The sequence below is a fragment of the Rhineura floridana genome, chromosome 7 (assembly GCF_030035675.1).
Source record: "Rhineura floridana isolate rRhiFlo1 chromosome 7, rRhiFlo1.hap2, whole genome shotgun sequence".
NCBI lineage: Eukaryota > Metazoa > Chordata > Lepidosauria > Squamata > Rhineuridae > Rhineura > Rhineura floridana.
In genome coordinates, this window is record NC_084486.1 from 137,104,926 (window position 1) to 137,129,203 (window position 24,278).

At 41.8% G+C, this 24,278-nt stretch overlaps 1 protein-coding gene across 3 annotated transcripts in view; it reads left to right on the top strand.

Annotated features, from left to right (window-relative positions):
* Nucleotides 1-24,278, top strand: part of NAALADL2 (N-acetylated alpha-linked acidic dipeptidase like 2) — an 847,134-nt gene that overhangs the window by 432,048 nt on the left and 390,808 nt on the right. For all 3 annotated transcript variants that reach the window (XM_061637347.1, XM_061637348.1, XM_061637349.1), the window contains exon 5: nucleotides 3,460-3,610. In XM_061637347.1, coding sequence (XP_061493331.1) covers nucleotides 3,460-3,610 — 151 coding nt within the window. The remainder of the gene's footprint in view (nucleotides 1-3,459; nucleotides 3,611-24,278) is intronic.

Genomic DNA, 24,278 nt, shown 5'->3' on the forward strand with positions numbered 1-24,278 from the left:
TCGCTTCTCAGTAATGAATTCTGACTTACCCCTCGTGTGAAGAGAGACCTTTGTCATCAGCAGTGTGAATGCAGAATATACCTAAGGGTGTTTTCAACCCTTTATGCTATGTGTGTATATTTGCAAGAGAATATTATTTACAAATTGCAGGACATATTCTATATCCTGTACAAGATGGTTCTCGAGTCAAAGTGTAATGGTAATCCCCCTCCTTATACATTTAGGATAAAGACCAGGGCTGTTCAAGACATTTAGTGACAAACCTAGTAAGGAACATGTCTCAAAGAAATAAAAACTTTGTGCACAGAGAGGGCTCTTACCACTAATCCTCTGTACAAGACCATAACCGCTTTTTCTGGGAGTGCATTCCATACGTTAATAATGATCTGTGCTGAGAAGTCATTCCTTTTGTCAATCCTGAGCCTACAAATAATGAGCTTGGAGAGCGAACGACAACTGTGCCACCTTAGGGAGCTTAACTTTACACATACTGAAAAGTTGGCTCCCTGTTCCTGTTCATAATGAGTTTCAACTGATTGGCCTGGAGTCATTTCTAACTGTTGGGAAACCACATTTATAAATGCAAAATCCAGAAGAAGTTATTTGACTGAAATGTTTGTTCGGAGGAATGCTGACGTGTTTGTTCCCAAGAAACAGAGTTTGTGTTTTAAGGCCATGTTATCATTTTAGCAATTGTACACCTTCTTCCCTGAATGGATTGTGTAACCATGGCAGCAGCAGGAGCAGCTGCTTGCTGTATTCTGTATCTAAGTTCCCTGAAGCCTATCAAAATAAAACAAAAGAAACAGAGGAAGAAAGTACTTTTTAAAAAACAAAACATGTTGTTTTCTCTCTGTTTTTTTTTAAAATGTGCATGTCCACATGATTAGGGCAAAACAGCGACGCGGAGAAGGCGAAAGGGGCAGAGGAGGTGGGAAATTGTGTAAAATAGGTGCGGAAGCCAAGATTATTGTAAAAGTAATCAACAAAAAATAATTATTGGGTTGTGTTGATAAAGTCAAGCCACAAACAACTGATGCTATGGTTTACTCTGGGTAGGCCGGATAAGAAAATCCCCAGTGTTAATTCAGAAAGGACTGAATTGATTTTGTTCTCAGCTCCAGGATAATTATTAATAATCAGTGATTTTTTAATGATGATACTTTCTGGTATGGAGTATCATCACCACCTTTTTCCTGCCCAAGGTAGCTATTTTGTGCTGGCACCCATAGTACCTTTATCAATATATGAGTACTAGCACGTCATTTATTATCTTTTTTACCAAAAACAACAATAATAATAAATTTCTGTGCTGCAAATTTGTTCCATAGTTTTTCTAACCATTCTCCTAGCTTTAGTTGTTTTTGTACTTTTTAAAATCTATTTTAGTTGTTTTTATACTATATTTGTACATTGCCTAATATCAACTATATCTAACCCTACAGTTATCAAGTGAGGCCTTGTTGGTGGAGCAGCCCCTGGAGGCTGTCTGGTTGGTGTTGGCCCTTAATAGGGCCTTATTGTTGTTGTTGTTATCGTTATCATTATCGTTATCGTTATCATCATCATCATAAAGGAAGGTGAAATATTGGTGCAATTCTCATGAGTGAAGTGTAAGTGCATTACTTTTGAGGTGACTAATGAGTGTGCAGGTATGTGCCCTTCCTTTAATTCTATAAACCATTTATCCAGTGGTCTGCATTCTGCAGCCTTCCTGAATGATAAAGCCCAGGGGAGGATGTCATGCATTAACCCCTCCCATGTGAGGGTTTTTTTCAGAATAGGAAGTTAGGGAATTGTACTCGATGGTCTTATAGGCCCCTTCCAACTCTATTATTCTATTATTCTATGAAGCATGGGCAATAAGGAGTTTGCAGAGTGCTGGAGAAATATCTGATGGAAAGACAAACACGTACAATGACCATGATCACAAACTTATAAACCACTACTAAAGTGAATGAGTTAGAACAACAGAAGCCTCTTTCATGGGGGAAGAATAGACCTTTTGGAAATTGGAGGACAGGTTTTTGATTGATGCATTCTGTGATTGCAGCCAGGATTCCAAAATTCTACGAATAAAAGAAAGCTAGTCCATTGCATGTTTTGTGTTCGATTAGCAGGGCAAGGAGCATTCTGCAATTAAGAACAGGGAGTGACTTGGATACATTCATGTATGGAATCCTCCAGTCTGTCTTTGAACATCTCGAACCTTGATTGCTGCCTATCATTTCAGTGTAACGGGACACAACACCAAGCACATCTGTTATGATGCTAACCAGGTTTTTCTATCTGCCTGGATATATATTTGTCTGTGGTTGTGGCAGCTATTCTGAATACAGCACCAAATGTGAAACAGAGTTTTTATCTATCTCATTTAAAAAAAAAAATTCAAGCCAATGTGCAAGATGTTTGTTGATTCAACTAGTTCAGCACACATCAGACAGATGGAAGTCTCTACAGTATTTGTAACCATGGAGGAAAGAGAAGGGGAAAACGGGAAGAAAAGGGGAGCATAAAGTTAAGGTGATAGTTTCCATCACATTATTTCTCAGTCTTTGAAAATATAGGTTTTTGGCTATGATACTATGGACTTGATATAGATGAGCACCTTCCCTGACACACACACACACACACACACACACACACACAGAGCAGAACCGGAAGAGATTTACAGAAGCTCAGCAGATGGTGCAAATCTATCACTATTCTCCCCTTCCTTTTTTCATAATCAGAAGTGGGGGAAAAACACTCATACAAAAAGAATGGAGAGATGCTCCCCCAGTCTCAAGGTTGGATACGGTGGAACCACAGCCTTTGGACTGCCTTCCTCCCACTGCATGATGCAAAGAGAATGCACTTGAGTTCCCAGGGATGGGGCTTGAATGCAGCCCTTGAGGCCCCCTATCTGCTCTTACAGTCTCTCTGCAGGCCATACCTCCTCCCCAACCACCTCCATCTCCCCAGACCACACCCTTCACTGGCCCTGCTTTATTTACTTATTCATTTTTGGCCTGGCTAGAACTCTGATAATGCCTTTTGTTTGCTTCGATGGGCTATATAGAAAGGGGTGTGAGTGTGGGTACAAACTAGCCTAATGTGCAAAGGTAAAATTCACATCTGTTGCTCTACCCACTTTTGCCTTCTGTCTCTGCCCGCTGCTGATATGTGGCTCACAGAAGACTGCCCAGAAAGGAATGGGGCCCTTGCACTGAAAAAATGTTCCCCACCCCTGTACCAGGGAATGGTCTGAAGGTACACGAAGCCACAACCTTGCTGAAGCTAAGCAGATTTGGTTCTCAATAATGCCTGGATAGGTGATTACCTGGGAACCACATGTATGCTGCCTTCGATTCCAAGTTGGAAGAAAGATGGGGTATAAATGTAAGATGATAAGGCATTTTTTAAAAGAAGTAAATAGCCCAGTGCTGATATTCCCCTTTTGCTTTTCTGTCTTCCCAGCTTTCTCTGCTAGAAGAGGTGGGTTTTGGAGGTGCCCTTCTTTATGTCGACCCTTGTGATTTGCCAAAGACTGAGAACTTGAGCGAGAAAGCATTTATGGTATCCTTGAACAGTGGAGGTGATCCTTCCACACCAGGGTATCCAAGTATTGGTGAGTATTTGAACATTTCAAAGGGTACTTTCCCCATTGCAAACAAATTCATTAAGTTGTTGATTTTTTTTAAAAAAAAAACACACAGTGGGGAGGAATGCCTGGCTGGGAGTCCAGAGTCTGTGAGTTCAAATCCCCGCTCGTGTCTCCTGGGTGTCAAGGGTCAGCTAAAGATAATCTCACAGTAAGTGGCTCAGGGGTTACGTGCCCTGCCACCTGTGCAGCCGTGGGCAAGCTGCATAGTCCCAAGGAGCCCTGTTGTCCCCCATCTGGCAGTTGCAGACAAGGAAGGGGCTGGCTTGTGCAGCTGTGGCAAGCTGAGCAGGCCCTAGCCAGCTGGGGAGGATTAGCCCCAGAGGGAGGCAATGGTAAACCCCCTCTGAATACTGCTTACCATGAAAACCCTATTCATAGGGTATCCATAAGTTGGGATCGGTTGTTTATATTTCAGTTTTCTTTCAAAGAGAAATTCAAGAAAATTAAACACATGCACAATACCAGACCACACACACAGTGTGAAAGTCTTTAAAGATGGGAGCAATCACTTTGCATTGAGCCTGGGATGCTGATGAAAAATGAAATGAAATGGACTGCCTTCAAGTCGATCCCTACTTATGGGCAACCCTACGAATAGGGTTTTCATGGTAAGCAGTATTCAGAGGGGGTTTGCCACTGCCTCCCTCTGAGGCTGAGAGGCAGTGACTGGCCCAAGGTCACCCAGTGAGCTTCATGGCTGTGTGGGGATTTGAACTCTGGTCTCCCAGGTCGTAGTCCAACACCTTAACCGCTACACCACACTGGCTCTCTGGAATGCTGATATCCAACCAATATAGATGAAATAAAATTAGATTAATTTTTTCTATCCTGTCAACCCTGTTACTGACAAAGCCCTGGAATGTTGACCCAACTGAAGTTAATTAATGCTTTTCAAAGGCAAGCGCTTCCACAGTACATTAAGGCAGTCTAAACTAGGGATGGGGTTTGCATTTTGGTTCTGGTTCAATATTTGTTTCATCGAACTTCCTTCTGGTACTGGTTCGTAAGGGATCAATGTTTGCGATTTGCAGTAAATACTGATTTGGGTTTTTTCTGCAAAAATTTCAATATTAATATTGTTATTGTTAAAAATATTGTTTTTCATAGATTTTTAAAAATATTAATATTTTCCTCAAGGTACCAATATTAATATTAATATTTGGAGGAAAATATCGATATTGATATCAATATTTGGAGGAAAATATCAATATTGATATTAATATTTTGCAGGCAATTTTTTTTTAAAAAAAACTGCTTCAGCTGCAAAAAACCACTAGAAAAAACCTGATCCGTGAGAACAACAACAAAAAAGCAAATAAATAGGAAATCTGGTGTCAGATTTGAGTTTTGTGAAATTCAAACACATTCCTAGCCTGAACTGATTGTTACTAAGGCTGCTCCATTGTGTGGTAGGAGCATGTTGCGCCCCAGTTAGCAATGGGAATAACAAAGCCAGACACAGGTTTATGGATGAAGTAGCGCCACAACTTTATTGATTAGAGCAAGTGAAGCAGGTTGGCATGGCAGTAGGGCAAGGATCCAGCTCTCAGGAGACTGGGGCCTTTAAAGGCCCGGGTCTGGTTCCACCCCTTGGCTGCACTCGCGAGACTGCCCAGGATTGTGGGTGATCTCATGAGAGCTGGGCCATGGATGGGAGGATTCCTCCTCCCTCCTGTTGCTGCCTGGGGCGCGCTTCACCCCACAATTAGCTCCCTGTGCGGAGGCGCGAGGCTTGCTTTATGAATATACACCTGGGAGCAAATCCTATTTGAGCTGAATGGGACCTACTTCTAACAAGATGTACATTGGATTGCACTTTGTAAGATAAATGAGTGTAGCCAAGGGTGTCTTCTCTAGGAAATGAGAAAGTGTTGTCACATTGTGCCAGTCCCGAAGTCCTGAATGCCCATAGTGGCTCAGTGCTGCTAGTTGAAACAAATGGTTTAGAAATTGTCTCTCTCTGTTTTTCTCACTTTCTGGCTTTACAAAACATTGCTTCAGTCTTATGCAATTCAAATAAGTGAGAACGTCTCTCACCTTATGCCACATTGTAAGGATCCTATGAAGTTTCCTTTTGTGAAATGCCCTTTTGTCACATGTGCCTAGGGTTTCATGGAGGTACAGTGGAACAGATAAGACTGGATCTTGAAAATAACAATAGTAAAAACCATCTGGAGTATGAGTTGCCATCATATTTTGTGCCACCAAGGAAAATGCCCCGCAGCACTGATTATTCCTCAGCTCAGACTGGGGAGGCAGATGGCCACCTTCTAAAGACACCAGTCTGTGACTATTTGGGATGGGACAGGGAGAAAGTTACACATCAGCTACTTGCAGAGAGATGTGATGTGTAGCTGACCATAGGAATGGAGGAGAAATTCAATTCAGTTCACATTTAAGCTCAAATTTATGAAACAATATGGGAACTGAAACACAGCCATCCTTTGAAATTCACACTTATCCGAATTTTTCAATGCAGTTATCCAACCAAGCAGTGTTTACAGAAATGCATATATTAAGGGGAACTGTTCACAAAATGAATATATTGGTGAAAATAACATTTAAAATGCATTATATTAGGATAATTTCTTTGCAAAAATCTGTACGTTAGTCATAACTGCATACAAAAATGTATTTATTAGAGAAATTCACATTAAAATGCTGAAGAATTTTCTTGAGGATTTTTTTTTAAATCATAAATTGCTGCAGAAATGTGGAGAACTGAATTTAAGATCTGAAAAAATGAGAACTGAAATTGATCATTCCACCTCTTACTGACAGTGAATTATGTCAGTTCATACCACTCTGTATTGGCTGCAGGTGAAGTCTCCTGTCCTGTTCCCTCTCCTCTCCCCTCCCCCTCCTCCTCCCCCATGGTCAGTCTTACCTTTCTTAACCATAATTTTATGAGAGTGAACCCCATTGAACTCAATAAGCATGCAAATGATCAGACCTGCCTTTCCCCTCCTTCACCTCTCCCCTCCCTTCCTCCTCCCTTCTTCCTCCCCTCCCCTCTTCCTTCTTCCTACTCCCCTGCCCACTCCAGCCCTCCCTCCCTCTTTTCCTCCCCCCCATGGTTAGTTTTACCTATCGTAAGCATGATTGCATGGGAGTAAATCCCACTGAACTCAATTAACATGCAAATGATCAAACCTGCCCTCCTCTTCCCCTCCCCGTCCTGCCTGCTCCCATCCCCCTCCTCCCTCTGCTGTTCCTCCCCTACCTCTGCCCTTCCTCCTCCTCCCCTCCCCATCCCCCTATGTCAGTTTCACTTATCCCAAGCATGATTGCAGAGGAGTAAATCCCACTGAACTCAAAAAGCATGCAAATGATCAATCCATTTTCAGCAAACTTGCACAGGATCCAATTTCTTACCTTTCGGGATTAAAAAGCAGAGAAATTCACTAATAGGCAAAAAACCTTGCAGTTTAAGAATGTACCTATAGCCAATAGATGCATTGTGCCTGGACTGGACTGTGTAAGACCATCCCAAATTGTGTTTGCATTTTGACAAATTTGTAGGGCAGTACAATATCTCAGAGATGACTCCTGTTCCCCTAGTGCATTTCCTATAGCTGCTCAATTTCCCTGCTTTCTAAAGTTTGATAGAAATATCTGTGGGCTATAGATACGTTCTTAAACTGCAAGGGGTTTTTTTTGCCTATTAGCAAATAGCTTTTATAACTAACTTGTCAGATGACACATTTTTGCATTTTGTATTTCTTTCATACATTCTGCTTGATTTCATTGGTTATATTGTTTGGTTCTATACCACATAGACATATTTTATATGTGTCTGGAGTATAGAAATGAAAATGAAAATTGTAAGTAATAATAATAATAATAATAATTTTCAATCTATGTTTTATTTATTGCTTTTATGCCCTCCCTTTCTCCCAATGAGCTCAATGCAGCATACATGGTTCAACCCTCTTTTATCCTCACAGCAACTTTGTAAAGATGGTAAAGCTGAGACCTAGCGATTGGCCCACAGTCACCCCAGTGAGCTTCATGGCTTAGGAGGGATTTCAATCTTTCTCTCCCCGGTTCCAGTCCAACACTCGAACCAGCATATGAAAGTTAACACAGGCTAGATATAAATTCCTGCATCCCTTCAGATAATCCTGCTATAGCCGCAGCAGAAGCTTGAGTCTGTATTACCATTCCTGCAGCACAAGCCAATCTGAGGCTCAAGGTGCCTGTTGCACAGTGGGATGTGTTCCGCTTGCCTTTTTCAGTGTTTTCTCTAGCTACGCAGGAGGAGGGGAGAGAACCATTAAGAATCCTACTGTGAAATTGTAACAAGGTTCCATCAAGGATATTTGGTGTGGTTCCTTATCCAGACACCAGAGATCTGACTTGAATTGGCAGTAAATCAGTTGAAGCAACTGTGCAGTGACACCGCATGACCAGAATGCCACACACACACAAAAAGTGGGGGTAGAGAAATATTTGCCTCATTATCATAGAAGGGTGTTAGCTGTTCACAGCATGAAATGCCATGACAGCTCAGTGGGAAGGCATTAAGCAATTTCTCAGCATTGCAGCCTACCTGACCTGGTGTTCTTAAGAACTGCCCTAGGGAGTGACAGAAGTAAATGCAGCACTCGCCAGCTTTTATTCTTGCTCATTTCATGGAGCACATTTGAAGAATGGCTTGCTGTTTATCTTTATGCCTGACTCCACAATGTTTTGTGTAGCTGCCATGAAAAAGTAAAGTTAATTGAAACAGTTGCACCACCAGCTCTAGGATGCTGGCTGAGGGTCTAGACTGTATGTGCTGATTTTCTGATAGATGCAGTAAATGCTGTTTGGGTTCATACAACCAAGCCCAGAGGTTTCACAGAAAGAGAAGCTGTGTAGCCATCTAGAAACACAGCAGGAGATTCTTGTTGTTCTGGCTGCTTATTAACTGTTGAGCAAATCACTTGACTCCCCTCCACCACCTTCCTCACTGGACTTATTTATTGTTTATTTCCAGTTTTATTGACAGCTCCTTTTCAGCCACTGAACTGCCTTTCAGTTCTGGCAGGATTGACTCCAGTTTTGAGAGGGCCTTCTGCAAAATCCCTCTCCTACATCAGTGTCCTCCCAAATGGGGGTGAGTCCTGCCATGCTTACCTGGTTGTAGCAGGAGATAGCACCAGCACTCTGATCAGCATTGTGTGTGTGTGTCTCACAGGCAAGCTCTCATTTTTATTGCCTATAAGGCCACTGGTGTGGCATCACTCCAGGACACTGCAGGAAATTAAAATGGTGATTTTCAGCCCCAGCACTCTGGTGGACTGGAACTGGGCATGAGTGTCTGACTAGAGAACTTGTTAGACATATGAAATGGGAATTGAAAGTGAGGATATTCATGCACTTCTGAAAGAAGACACTCCATAACCTTCTACAAACACTTTTGGACAAACTGAAGATTGGGAACGTATGTGGTAGAGGGGGGGACCTCAGGACCAAATTCAGCCATCCAGGTCTCTATCTAGCCCTTGGGGCTCTTCCCAGGTCATGCCCTCTCTTTTGGCCACATCTGTCTCTGCAGGCCACACCCCTCACTGGCCCCATTCCCTGGCTTCTATAAGTTGCCTGGTTGGAATATGTCCTTGAACTGTTCAGTATGTCCTTGAGCTTCTTACAGAGGATGGAGAGATATGTATGACCATGTAAAAATCTCTTGACATTTATGCAGCTGATATGCAGCTGATATGTTCAAGGCTAAGAGTCATATGTATTGTTCCACCTACTTTTGCCTCTGGCCATCGCCGCTAGTAGCATGCAGCCCCCAGAAGATTGCCCACAGGGCTGGCTCCAGGAATGCTGGGGCCCTTGGTCATCAGCCTGCCCCGGGCCCCTCCGCTCCCCTTCTGCGATCCGTGGCATAAGCTGCGCTGCGGATCGCAAGACAAGAGCTTCCGAGCCACCCGCCACCATCCCCCCACTTCACCTACCTTTCTCTGCTGTTCTTTGCAGCTGCGTGCACTGCACGCACAGGGTTGCCATCAATCAAGATGGCGGCCGAGGTTTCCATAAGGGACTGAAGCCTCTGCCGCCATCTTGGTTGATGGCATGCTCGTGCCACGGATCGTGGAAGGGGAGCAGAGGGCCCCTCAGGGGCTCCTGTAGCTGCAGGGCCCTCGGGCCAGTGCCCAACCTGGCCGCCCTTTGGAACCAGTCCTGATTGCCCATGAAGGAATGAACCCCTTGGGCTGAAAAGTGTTCCCTAACCCTAGTGTATAGGGTGAGAAGGCAGAAAATATGAGCCCTCTGAGGGCAAAATGGCTGAAGGAAGGCTATCTTTTGATTTGATGACAGAGTGGAACTGTAAGGATCACCAATGCAAGAGTGGCACCTCTTGATAAGGATATGAAAATGCTGAATAGAGTGAGTCTTTTCTGTGTGAGCTTTTTCTGTGTATGCTGTTTTCACTCACTTGGGCTGTTGTTGGCAGGGAATTGCTTGGTTTCATGTGAGTGCTGGCATTCAGAGTTCTCTCTTAAACCAAAATCTCTCATCAGGTAGAAAAATGACTCAGTAAATGAAGATATGTGGAGAAAGGCTGTTCACCAGGCTTCCTATGTAAATAACAAAACATCACTGCTGCAAGGAGTAAGGACCCCATTCCTAAGATAAGCCACTCGGTAAATGGGATTTCTATCTCTGTAGTTGGGTGGGGGAAGGGAAACAAACAAACAAAAATATCATAAGGAAATGCTCAGAAAACACTGACGACGAGGCGACTGCTATCTGTTTTTAAAATTCTGAAACATAACAGCTTAGTTCAATAAATGCCTTGTGCGTTTTGGCAGAAGTTTCCAAAGAAAAGCCCTTCTGAAAACTTAATCCAAGAAGTTCCAGCAAAACTGTTCTTTATATTTATTTGTTTGTTGAATTTATATCCCGCCCTTCCTCCCAAAGGACCCCAAGGTGACAAGCATATCAATGAAACAGTTTAACATAAAAAGAAAAACATTCTAAAAATAGATCAAAACACTCCAAAAACACAATTACAGTTAAAAACACTAAACACACACACACACACAATTATAGTTAAAGCATTCTTCCATCCAATGATCTCCAGCTTCTCAGGAACAGTCTCCTTCTGCAATCACTTCAGTCATGCTCTCTTACTCTCTCAGAGCAGGCATTGCATTGAGCTCTGTGTTACTTCACTGCTAGCAGTAGTTTGTGTTTGCGTTGAAATGTCCCAAAGATATGTGCTATATTTTTTTTGAAACACACACATCTAATTTTATATTCATATATTATTTTATATGCACATAATTATGCTTACATTCCATCAGTGTATGTAATCAAGAACCATCATTCAATTAATCTATGCATCAAATGTTGAAAAGAATTGATGCTAATTATACAATCAACTCAACTCAGTGTTCAAATCTCTGGCCACACCTACACATTATTCAATATCATTCTATCTTATTCAGATTAATTCTAGATTAAAACACCAACCAATTGGCCCAAATACAAAAAAGTACACCAAAATAATAAATACAATATCTAAGTGAAATATAGTGCAATATGATAAAGTTATTAATGATAAACCTGAAGGCCTTCAATGGCGGAATCCAGCTTGTACTGTATTAATTATCTTCAATCGATCAATCTTACCAGGCAGGCAGGTTCTTGCGGGAGAAGGCAGTCCTTAAAGTAGTCATATTTTAGTCGTTGTGTAAACCTCTGTGTAAACTACATTCTGGGAACAAAGTAAATTCATGTCTGAAGCAATTTTTTTGAATCAATGCTTCTTGAGAATTGCTGACACATCCATTAGAAGGCAAAGTTCTGGCTCTTGTTGCTGGGTGTAAGTGGGAAATTCCTGGAATTGGAACTTAGCTGAACATGATAAAAGAGTAATAGTGTTGTATCCAACTGACTATTGTGTTGTATCCAACTGATGCTGCCCTGGGCTCCTGCTGGGAGGAAGGGCGGGATATAAATCAAATAATAAATAAATAAACTGACTATGAGTCAGCAAATTAAATTAGTGAAGGCTGTTGTCTTCAGCAGGTCTACTCTGAAGTAGTTGGATATAACTAGGAATAGAGGAGAAATTCAATTCAGTTTGCATTTAAAGCCAAATATATCAAATTTGCACTTTTCAAAACAATAAGAGAACCAAAACACAGCTATCCTTCGAAATTCACATATCTGAATTTTGCAATGTAGGTTTCCAACAAGACAAAATGTTTACACATATATTAGGGGAAAGTATGCATAAAAATTATTATTATTATTATTATTTACATTTATATACTGCCCCATGGCCGAAGCTCTCTGGGCAGTTTACAACATGAATGTATTGGTGAAAATAACATACAAAATGCATTATATTAGGAGAAATGGCTTGCAAAAATGTGTACATTAGTCAAAACTGCATACAAAAAGGTATTAGGATAAATTTGCACTAAAATGCTGAAGAATTTTCATGAGGATTTAAAAAAAAAATTCAAATTGCTGCAGAAATGTGAACTGAAGCTAAGATTAGAAAAATGAAAATCTGAGAGGATCAAAACTGACAGATCATTCCACCCTTAGATATAACCAATAGTCACCTTTGGTTGTTTTGTTGATTGAAAGTTTCCACTTCTGAGAGAAAGGGAAAGAAATGCAGTTGTGAAAGAGAATAGAAATGAAGGTAAAGTCATCATGCATATTTATATTTGATCTAGCCCTCTTGGTGGCATACAGCGGTGTAGTAAAGCAAAAATAAAACACATAATACAAAATACCTGAAAGATCATCTTACTCCATATACGCAGTTGATCCCTGCGCTCTGCAGGTGAGGGCCTCCTGCGGATACCATCTTATCAGAAAGACAGCTCTGCACAATATAGCAAGTGGGCCTTTAGTGTAGTGGCACCTACCCTTTGGAATTGCCTCCCCTTAAATATTAGACAGGCACCATCTCTTTTCTCTTTTTGCACCTACTGAAGACCTTCCTCTTTCAACAAGCCTTTTAAATAGCAACCTTATCCCAGTCTGAGTCTGTGCTGGAATTGCTTTTTAATATGTTTTTGAAGCTGGTTTTTTTAAAAGATGTTTTTAAAATGTTTTGTTTTAATACATTTTTATGGATGTTTTGTTTTAATATGTTCTAATGGATTTTTAAAAAGATGTTTTAGAGTGCTTTTAGTGTTTTTGTTTGCCGGCCTGGGCTCTTTTTGGGAGGAAAGGTGGGATATAAATTAAACAAATAAAGAAATAAAATAGGAGGTCTCTCTATATATCAAAGATGTGTATATGAATGGATGAATAGATATAGATAATTACTGGAATATTGTTGTCTCCTAAGGAGAAAAAAAGATGGGGTAAAAATAGCTCACTTTGTGAAGTTATAGCAAAAGCAGTCAAACACTCCTGGAGGATTCATGAAAAGCCCTTGACACTTACTGCTGTACTAGTGTGGCATTGTTTAATTGGGCATAGTCAATTATCCTGAAGTATTTACAGAGGATCACTTGGAATATGCATAAGCACACACACTGTGACTGGAATTTATGCCCATTTTTTGTAGTGAGGCCAACAATTCCATGCTTTTAAAAGCTTGCAACCCTCTGCTTTGTCTACATTTTATTCCTTTTAAAGGACGGAGCTGAACAAACAAAATTAATCAGAAAAACCAGCATTGCCTTCCAATTTCAATCATGCATAAGCCCCATGATATGTTCTAAGGTGTTTCCTTGTACATCATCAAAACTTTTACAAGGTTTCAATCAGACTTATTTGTATGGTCTTTCAAGGAAATTTACAGCATAGAACTTGAAATTTTAACAGTCACATAATCTTATCCCACATATTTGCCTTTGCAGCTGTGAGAGCAATCTGGTAGAACTTTGTTTTTCGTTTTTTAAAAAATAAATAAAATCTGTATGTTTTCATGACAAATTCTCAAAACCACTGCGTATAACATAACTGCAGAAATCACTCTACCAGTATGTGTGATCAAAATGGAAGTAATAGCATTTGCATGTTGTTTGAATGATTGGATTCCACTTGCTGCTTTGTTTAACCATAGAGGAGTCACGTAGTTCAAACACAGCAGCAAAGAATTTATTGAACTAGCATGGGATAGGAAAGGAAGAAGGCAAAGGACAAGTTTGCACCTTAGAAAAAAATGTGCAATGCTTTCGCATGCTGCTTAGCAGACTGCATAAAATGGAATCTACAGCGAGTCCTAGGCCCCAGGAATGGCAGACTGGGATTTTGCCAGCATGCCACCACTGGGGACTGGTTAAAGGAAACAATTATAGGATGACCATCCTGGGTCAGGGGAAGACGTGAACCAAATCAAATTTTAAGGTACACCTACCCAATGCACAGTGTAGCCATCCATCAAAATTCATAATTTTGCAACAAAAATGTGTATAAAATGCAAGTATTATGGGTTGCATTAACATGTATATAGTAATGAAAATAATATTACAAAGCAGTGGTGTGCAGTGTCAGAGGAAAAAGTGGGTGGAGCAACCATCATAACTCTTATCTTTATACTGTAAAAGTCAAAGGTTTCTAAGTACACCCACATCCCTCTATTTTCCATCCAGGGAAGCAAGAGGCATTATCACAGCAAGGAGACATCCCAGTTGGGAAAAATGCTCAAGGAGTGTGCAGAGCAGGGCCACTGAGTGGTGTAGCCTGGGAATAGGCTGTGTGGACTGGGAAGACTCTGGACGGCCTGTCAGATAGAGAGGCCCGGAGGTTCTCTAGGGGAGCACCATCATCATGGCAATTTTTAAAAAAAAAAAAAGTTATCAAGAGAAGGCAAGAAGCCTCTGTTGTCGCTGTGTTTTTTCACCTCGTCCTTTCTCCCCTTCAGTTTATAGATGCAGGAAGCATTCATTTGGTCTGCTTTTCATAGCAGATGGAACCGAGCCAATGCTCCCAGACATGCTTGCCGATTGGAATGCAACTCTCAGTCAGAATGCAACACTTTATCCAGATTTTGTAATTCATTTTTGGCGTTCAATTCTTTGAAATTGATTTTTTTTTAAAGAGTAAATGCAGACTTTTCATGCATTCTTTAAAAAAAATGTGCACAAAACGGGATGGAATGGAGCTATGATTGTGTGCAAGTGGAATTGAAAGAGAGCTGAATTTGTGCCCTCAGACCATCCCTGCTCAAAAACCTCTCACCAAAGAAAAGTTCTCTGCAGAACTTTCCATCCAGATAGAGTCTTGAACCTTTCTGTGTTGAAACTACCCATGGTTTTCAGGCAGAAAAGTACTGGTGTTACCGATAAGGAAGCTCAGCTCAAATGTTCCTTCTGGTCTTTGGAGAGGAAGATAGGGTATGATCAAATACAGATCAAAAGGCCAAGTGATGGGAGAAAGCATCAACTGTCAAATAGCTCAGGTGCTCTTTTATTTTGGCAACAGGTGCCTGCAAAGTGACAGCTTGCACTTCTGATTTAGGGCCAATGTGATTGTTATGGCTACAACATGAAGCTGCTTTTAATCACATCACATTCCACAAAAGGAGATGCTCATCCACAATGATTCACCACCCAGGTAGCGGAGTGAATTTCACAGTGATTTCCACATTTTGTATGTGTGTGTGTGTGTGTGTGTGTGTGTGTTTGTGTGTGTGTGTGTGTGTGTGTGTGTGTGTGAGAGAGAGAGAGAGAGAGAGAGAGACCAATTCTACATGCCCCTAGCTATACTTCTGTCAATCAGCTTTCTCCACCTTTCTATGCCCTTACTCGCCTGCCCTCTAGACACCCATACTATATTTTCTCATTTTACTTGTCTAAAACCCAATTAAACTGATATTCCCCTTGAGCTTCCACTGGCCTGCATGAAGCAAAGAGCTTTCAGTGCCATTCATGCATGGGGAAAATAACCCTTGAAAAAAGTAAAAAGAGGGGGCAGAAAAAATATTAAACGAATCTGATTGTTCTTTCTTTCTTTCTTTCTTTCTTTCTTTCTTTCTTTCTTTCTTTCTTTCTTTCTTGTATTAATGTTTTTGCCTTGCTTCACACTGTGGAACTGTCACATGAAAGCCAAATCGATTTTTGTGTGCTTCTGTGTGTGTTGTTTTTAAGAGGGATTGTAAAATTTTGCCTGGAACCAGGTTGTCCTGGATTCTTTCCCCCAATCCCCCTCAGATCTAGAAAGTACAAGCTGATTATCTCTTTATCAGGGTGCTTGCTTATTCATGCTGTGTAATTAGTAATTAGGGGAGATTTCAGTGATTTTACATGTGCTCACAAACTCAGCTATGAGTCTGGCTTTTAGAACACTGACAGTTTGTTCTTACTGAGCATGCCCGATGTTATAATAGACTTCAATGTTAAATTTATTAAATTAATTAAAAATCAGCCAGGCATTTTTTAAAAAAAATTTAAACTGCAGAAAATGAAGGTCAGAGTATGAGGCAAGGTCAGTAATAGGATTATAGGTACTCTGTGAACGTGGCTGAGTTTTAATTAATTTCAACAAATTATGAGACTACTGACAGAAAAAAGTCCAAAAGGGGTCTGGATGTTTTTCTCTTGTTTTACAGTTTGAACTCTCGATTCTCTCTGACTGTTTTGTGTAGTGCCATGAAAACTTAAAGGTTTGTTAAGCAAACATTTCTGAGTTCAGGGCTAGGTTTTGTTTTGAAATGTGCTTATGGGAAACGCAGAATGGCATGGGGGTATTTTCAATTTAACATTGCGGAATGCGAAAAATCCATGCTGTCTACAGTATACAGCCACTCTCACAAAGAATGGATTAGATAGATTCATGAAGTCAGTTTCTTCACTTGCACACAACAGAGAGGCCCAGTACCTCAGTTGCCAGGCCCATGACTGCTGCAACTCATGCTGCTGTTGCCACTGCTGGCTGGCTGATTGTCCACCTATGATGGTTGTGGTTGTGGTAGTGACACTCACTGGAGCCTTGACCATCAAGGGCAAATTCTTCAGTGCTGTTTGTTTAATTACGTCCCTAATGTGCATACAGTAGAGGTTGGATCAGCATAATAAACCCAGAGGCATTGGACAGTTCTCAAGTCCAGTTATCTTGGGAAAGAGTTTATTGAGAGCAGGCCACCCTTAGCTGAAATTAGGTGTGAAAGTATAGCCAATAGAATAGGTTGCAGTAAGTGGTGTGTGCTCATGACAGTTTCTCTGGCTTGCACATGTGCTCACAGGCCCCAAAGGTTGGCAACGCCTGGTCTAGAACAAAGAGAAGGGGAAATTTAGTGTACTTAAGAAAAAAATCTAGGTGAGTATACCAGTATTCAAGGTTCTTGCTCAAGCAGTGGGCATCACAAGGTATATAGTGTGCAGATATATGCTGGAGGGTCCTAGGTTTAACTTGTGTTAATGAGTGCTTATGTGACCTCTGGTAGTGGCAGTGCCTCAGTGATGGACCCTCCTTTCAAGGCTCTAATCAGGATCAAATCAGGATGTGTCTGGGATTACTTTATTAGGTTAAAAGGTCAGTTAGAAAGAGAAAAAGGCTGCTTCTCCTGCTCTAGATTCCTAAGACCTTAAGGCTGGGGGCATTGTTTAGGGCAGGGTTGGGGACCTCTGGACCAATCATGGCCCCCCAAGGGATCCAGTTCAGCCCCCGAGGCCATTTTCCTTAAACCTTGCCCACCAGCTGATGTCACTAATGAGGGCAGACGTCTGAAGGCATGCTCCTATCCACCTTTCAGTTGATGGGCAGATATGAGCATGTCAACCCCCTCCACACTTCTCCTTCAGACTGCAGAGGTCTGAAGTAGAAGCATCTAAGGGAGGCACTCAAAGGTGTGCCACATCCACCGTTCAGCTAATGGTCCAATTGAAGCACACCTTCAGTCTCCTCCAATCCCCTCCACACTTCTCTGTATGGAGTGGGGGGATGTTTAAAGACATGCTCCCATCCTGGGCAGATCGGAACACACCTTCAGGTTCACTTTGAATACCTGAAAATCAGGCTTCAAAGGGAAGCATCACTTGATGTTAATATGACGTCAGATGATTGACAGGTGGGTGGTCGTGGGGCTTGCCAGGGGGTTGGGGAGATGAAGATCAGGCCCTCTGGCCAAAAAAGGTTCCCCACCCCTAGTTTAGGGCTTATTGCTAGGATCAAGATTTAATTTTGGAGATATATTATTTTTACTGACCTGGAGTGTGTTTTTGTATTTTTATCATGAATGATTAGTGGATTGTTTAATTTTGTTGCATATTAATTAATATGAGATGTTCTCATTAGCTTATTGTTTATGCACATTTAAATTTTGTTTTGTCTTGAACTGCCTCAAGTATAGTTTAATTACGGAAGGGCAGCGTACAAATAATCTGTGAGTGATGGTGATGATGTTCTGGCGGTCTCATGGTGGTATGCATAACTTGTGAGGACCTCTCTCACTGGCCAACATAAATCAAGGTTAACAGGTACAAATCCTAACCTTGCTCTGTGTGTGTTTAAGCTTTTGCTTTGCACACTGTCTTAGGCAACATGGATGTTTCTGGGGTCACGATGCTTGGGGCATATTTAAAATTATAGCAAGGCTGAGATCCTCAGTAACAAATTTACCAAAGCTTCCGTTCTGAGGCAAATGTTGGGGGATTGTAAAGCTTGCCTCAGAATGAGAGGCAACCTTTGCAAGTCTCAGAATTCTTCTCCTGGTTCTGCAAGTTAACCTTTGAAGAGCTTCAGAAAACTCACCCATCTCTAGCAAACATTTAATAATCTCACAGTCCTCATTGTAATTTGTTGATAAAGTTGTGAAACAGCAGATTCGCAGATTCCCCTCAGTCCATATCAATTGCATAGTATCTTTATGCACTTACTACTTTAGGTTTTTCTCCCCATTTTTTTTTTTGACTTCTAAGAAAGTTCACGATCTGATTCAACTTGATATGGAATTGCGTACCTCCCAAAGCACGCCGGACCAGGAGTCTGGAACTGCACACTATGGCTCTGAGATGCTGCAACGTGAACACCTGCGTGTACACCTGCATCCAAATCAGCAGGCAGCATTTGGAAGAAGGCGCTGCAAAGTCAGATGGCTGATTGTTTAAGCAATTAAAGGTGTAATTAGGTTTATAATTGAACTTTTGCTTGGCTTGTATTCTGAATCTGGCAAGCAAGGATAAACCCACCAATCTTTCGCCCAGCTTGATATCTGTTCAACTTCATTGCTAGCCAGGCTTAGAAACTATATGAATTTTGGTGGGGATAGGGATAAGCCTCAAGTCTTACATACATGCAGGCACACATTTTGTAGTTCTGCCTTGTTCCTTTCGTAGGTTTTCCATAGTGCTGAAGATTTCCCCCCCCCCTGCTATTTTTATCACACTACTCATTTTGCTATTTTATCCGTTGTGATCTTGATTCCCACCCTCCTTTGATATGCTCTTTTTTAATGGATTTCTTTTGTAAGCCGCCTTAGGGTAATTGTCAAAAGATGGGGGTGTAAAACATACAAGTAAATTTCCAACTGCATCTCCCCTAAAGCAGCTCCTTTCTGAATAGATTTAAGAAAAACTGCCATCTAATGACCTTCACCAGTAACCATAGGAATCAAAACTAAGAAGAAAATAGAATAATCTTTCTGCTTTGTTCATGATTTCAAGAACTGTTTGTGAAGGAATCTGAGACTTACCATCTCTTAGGCTAGCAAAGTAAAAAAAAAATACCCCATGTAGGCAGGGTAGATGGGGAGGAGCGAATATGTGCCCTTCCTTTGTATCACCCAAGCTAACTACCCTTTGAGGTGGCTCTCTCCAGACCCTTGATTTCAGCTTGCTTTTTGTCTCTACTTTTCTCTAATGGCGTTACTGTTAATATGTATACGAGAAAGGCAAGTGGCTCTACTTAGGTACACAGGAAGCTGTCACTATACTGGGTGAGATCATTGGTCCATCTAGCCCAGTATTGTCTACACTGACAGACAGCAGCTCTTTGGGGTTTCAGACGGGTTTCTCGCAACCCTAGCTGGAGATGCTGGGGTTTGATCCTGGGACCTTCTGTGCTCAAAACAGATGCTCCACCACTGAGACATAGCATCCCCCCCTGCTCCTTGGAGAGGCCTGCTGCTTATACTTCAAGAGTTCTAGTTATTCTTGAGATAGGAACAGCAGGCCTCTCCAATGCCATAAATGGACACCTGACCACGATATCTGATGGAGGGAGGGGAGAGAGAAAGAGGTTTTGGCATTATAGTTGAAAGGGAAGTGCTACTGAATTCTCTCTTTGGGGTGAAGGAGGAACATGCGTAAGGGCTTCTGAAGTCGCTAGCTGAATCTCAGTGGCATGAAGAAGGTGGTTGAATAAACCAGTGCATCTAGGGAAGAGGGAGAAATTCAATCCAGTTTGCATTTAAAGGTGAATATACCTAATTCACAATTTCTGAATAAATATGCAAACCAAAACACAGCCATCCTTCACTTCACACATCTCCAAATTTTGCAATGCAGTTCTCCAGCCAGGTAATATGAGCAAAAATGTGCACACCAGGGTAAAGTATCCATATAAATGCCTATATTAATAAAAAAGATAACATAGAAAAATGAATAAATAGAGAGGAATTGATTTGCAAGAATGTGCATATTAGAAAAAAATGCATACAAAACCATAGAATCATAGAATAGTAGAATTGGAAGGGGCCTCTAAGGCCATCAAGTCCAACCCCCTGCTACGTGCAGGAATCCAACTTAGAGCACACCCAAAAGGCTGCCTCTTGAATGCCTCCAATGTTGGAAAGCCCACCACCCCCCTAGGGAATTGCTTCCATTGTTCTACTGCTGCTCTTACAGGTAGGAGGTTTTTCCTGATGCTCAGTCAAAATGTGGCTTCCTGTAACTTGAGCCCATTATTCCATAGTCCTGCACTGGGGAAAGATCAAGAAGAGATCCCAGCCCTCCTCTGTAGGACAACCTTCACGTTCTTGAAGAGTGCTACCATATCTCCCCTCAGTCTTTTCTCCAGGCTAAAAATGCCCGGTTCTTTCTCTTCTCATAGCTTTTTGTTTCTAGTCCCCTGGTTAACCTCACTGTCCTCCTCTGAACCTGTTCCAGTTTGTCTGCATCATTCTTAAAATACAGTGTCCAGAACTGGATGAAGTACTCAAGATGAGACCTAACCAGCGCCAAATAGAGGGAAACCAATACTTCACACGATTTGGAAACTATACTTCTGTTAATGCAGCCTAAAATAGCATTTGTCTTTTTTGCAGCCACATCACACTGTTGGCTCATATTCAGGTTGTGATCAAAAACAATTCCAAGATCCTTCTTGCATTTAGTATTGCTGAGCCAAGTATTCTACATCTTATAATTATGCACTTGGTTTCTTTTTCCTAGGTGTAGAATTTTGTACTTATCTCTGTTAAATTTCATTCCGTTGTTTTCACTCCAATGCTCCAGCCTATCAAGATCACTTGGAATTTTATTTCTGACCTCCAGGTTATTAGCTATTGCAATTTTTTGTCATCTGAAAATTTGATGAGCATTCCCTGTATCTCCTCATCCAAGTCATTAATAAAAATGTTGAAAAGCATTGGGCCAGCACCGAGCCTGGCAGTACCCTCCACTTTGAGAACCATCCATTGATAAGCACTCTTTGAGTACAATTCTGTAGCCAACTGGGCCGGCTCCAGGCATGTGGGGGCCCTTGGGCATCAGCTTGCCCTGGCCCCCTGGTGGGTGGGTGTGCGCGCGCATGCGTACGTGTGCGCGCAGCCCCCCTGCATGTGCCCCCCTACCTGTCTAGTCTTTACCATTGCCCTTAATGAAGATGGTGGCCACGGTTTCCCTAAGGGGAATGAAGCCTCCGCCACCATCTTTGTTGATGGCACACGTGCGTGCTATGTGCGCACATCTCTGCCATCAACTAAGATGGCGGCGGCAGCTTCAGTACCTTAGGGAAGCTGCGGCCGCCATCTTCATTAAGGGCAGTGCTAAAAGCCAGCTGACAGGTAAGTGGGGGATGTGGGGGGCCGCGGATCGCAGAAGGGGAGTGGAGGGCCCCTCAGGGGCTCCTGTAGCTCCGGGGCCCTCGGGCCAGTGCCCAACCTGGCTGCCCTTTAGAACCGGCCCTGTGTGTATCCACCTGTTAGGTCTTCCATACAGCCCACATTCAGCTAGTTTTGGAATATCATAGGGAACGTTGTCAAAAGCTTTGCTGAAACTGAGGTATATTATAGCCACAGTATTCCCACAGTCTACCAGGGAGGTTACTTAATAAAAAAAAAAAAGATAAGATTAGTCTGGCAGGATTTGTTCTTGATAAATCCTTGTTGGCTTCTAGTAATCACTGCATTGCTTTCAAAGTGCTTACAGATTGACTGTTTTATAATCTGCTCCAGAATTTTCCCAGGGATTGATGTCAGGCTGACTGGTCTATAGTTCCCAGGTTCCTACTTTTTGCCCTATTTGAAGTTAGGGACAACATTAGCCCTCCTCCAGTCATCTGCACTTCACCCATCCTCTATGATTTCACAAAGATAATAGACAGTGGTTCCGAGAGTTATTCAGCCAGTTCCTTCAATACCCTAGGATGCAGTTCATCAGGCCCTGGAGATTTGAACTCATTCAAAGTGATTAGCTATTCCTTGACCATTTGACTATCAATCTCAAGCTGCAATCCTGTCCCTTCAACTTGTACTTCATGTTTGCCAGGAAGGTCATAGCCCCTCTTTTGGGAGAAGACTGAGCCAAAGTAGGAATTGAGCACTTCTGCCTTTTCTTTGTCATCTGTTATCATTTTGCTATCCTCATTGAGTAGCTGTGCCACCCCTTCTTTTCTGTCTTTTACTATGGATGTACCTAAAGAAAGCTTTTTTGTTGCTTTTGGCATCTCTCGCTAACCTCAGCTCAATCTCAGTTTTAGCCCTCCTAATGCCATCCCTGCAATTCTGTGCTACCTGCCTATCCTCTTCCTTTGTGGCCTAGCCTTCCTTCAACTTCCTGCATGTGTCCTTTTTTTGCTTTCTCTAAGCTTTTTGTGGAGCCACACTGGCTTCTTCCGCTGTCTTCCCCCTTTTTTCCTTGATGGAATTGTTTGCCATGGTGCCTTTATTTTTATTTATTTATTTATTTATTTGCCAATTTGTAACCCGCTTTCGTTCACAGAATTCAAAGCGGCGAACAACAGTATAGTCTCATACAATGTAAATAAACTCATAAAATCAGTTAACATATCCATTAAAAATCAATTAAAATGAACATTAAATGAAATAGTGCCATTTACATATTAAAAGCCTGGCGAAATAAAAACGTTTTAACATGTCGACGAAAATCTAAGAGGGAGTTAGAAAGCCGTATCTCAAGTGGAAGGGCATTCCACATACTAGGGGCTATAACTGAAAAGGCTCTATTCCTAGTGCTCGCTTGACAGATGGTAAAAGCTGAATAACTAAAGCTGAATAAAAGCACCATAACTATTTTAGAAACTCCCACCCATCTTGGATTCCTTTTCTCATTAGGGTCCTTTGCCATGGAACCTTACTTATCATTGTTCTGAGTTTATTAACATTTTAATATTTTAAAATTATGAAAATTGTTCCAGTGTTCTGTCTAAGAAGTCTTTGTCTTCTCTTTTGATGAAATGTTTATATTAGGAGAAATTCACACTAAAATTTTGATGAATTTCGTTAGGACTTCTTTTCAAATGCAAACGGATATGGAAGTGAACTGAAGACTGATTCTCCCATCCATGAGTGTATGAATGAGTGAATGAATCTTTATTTTTACCCCGCCCTTTTTCCAAAACTGGAACTCAGGGCGGCTTACAAATAAAAACTACACATAGGTAAAAAAACATACAAAAATATACAATTAAAATAGAATTAAACTATTCACAACATTAAAACCATAAAACATACACTTAAGATACTAAGACAATTTAAACATTAAGAATAGGACCATAGAACAATACAACAGACCTTATGAGTCGCCATCTTAAACATCTTCTAGTCCAAAAGCCTGTCGAAATAGAAAAGTCTTTGCCTGCTGACGGAAGGATAGCAAGAAAGGGGCCATTCGTGCTTCCCTGGGAAGAGAGTTCCAGAACCTGGGGGCAGCCACCGAGAAGGCCCTATCTCGCGTCCCCACCAATCGCGCTTGCGAAGGTGTTGGGACTGAGAGAAGGGCCTCTCCTGAGGATCTCAACGCCCGAGCAGGATCATATGGGGAGATATGGTCTGACAAATGTAGCCTTTCATCCCACTCTCTTCCTTGCTCCCACTCCTCTTTCCTCACAGTTAACCCCTTTACTACTTAGCCAGCACTTAGGGTCCATACCCTGCAAAGTAACGTGACTTTTATCTGCACATCCACCCCTTCCTTGCAACAGAGTGGAGCAGCTTGTGGCACCATTTATGTGTTGTGTGTGTGTGGGGGGGGAATCAATGAAAGCAGGAATTGCTGTCTGAAAGACAGGGTTGGTGTCAAGAGTCAGCATGGTTGGACATCTGCTGAAGGCTCACATACCCAGAGAGGGGTCTAGTGACAAGAGGCTCAGGAACATGCCCTGCCTCTTCGCCATTGGTTGCTTGATTATTCACCCGCATCTTGTTCTGCCCCAGTGGTAGTGGTGAGGAGGAGCAGTAGATGCCACTGCCTGCTTGCTTATGGGTTCTCTGCTTGGAAGCAAGCTTGAGGAAGTGTTGGGGAGAAAGAGGAACAGCGGC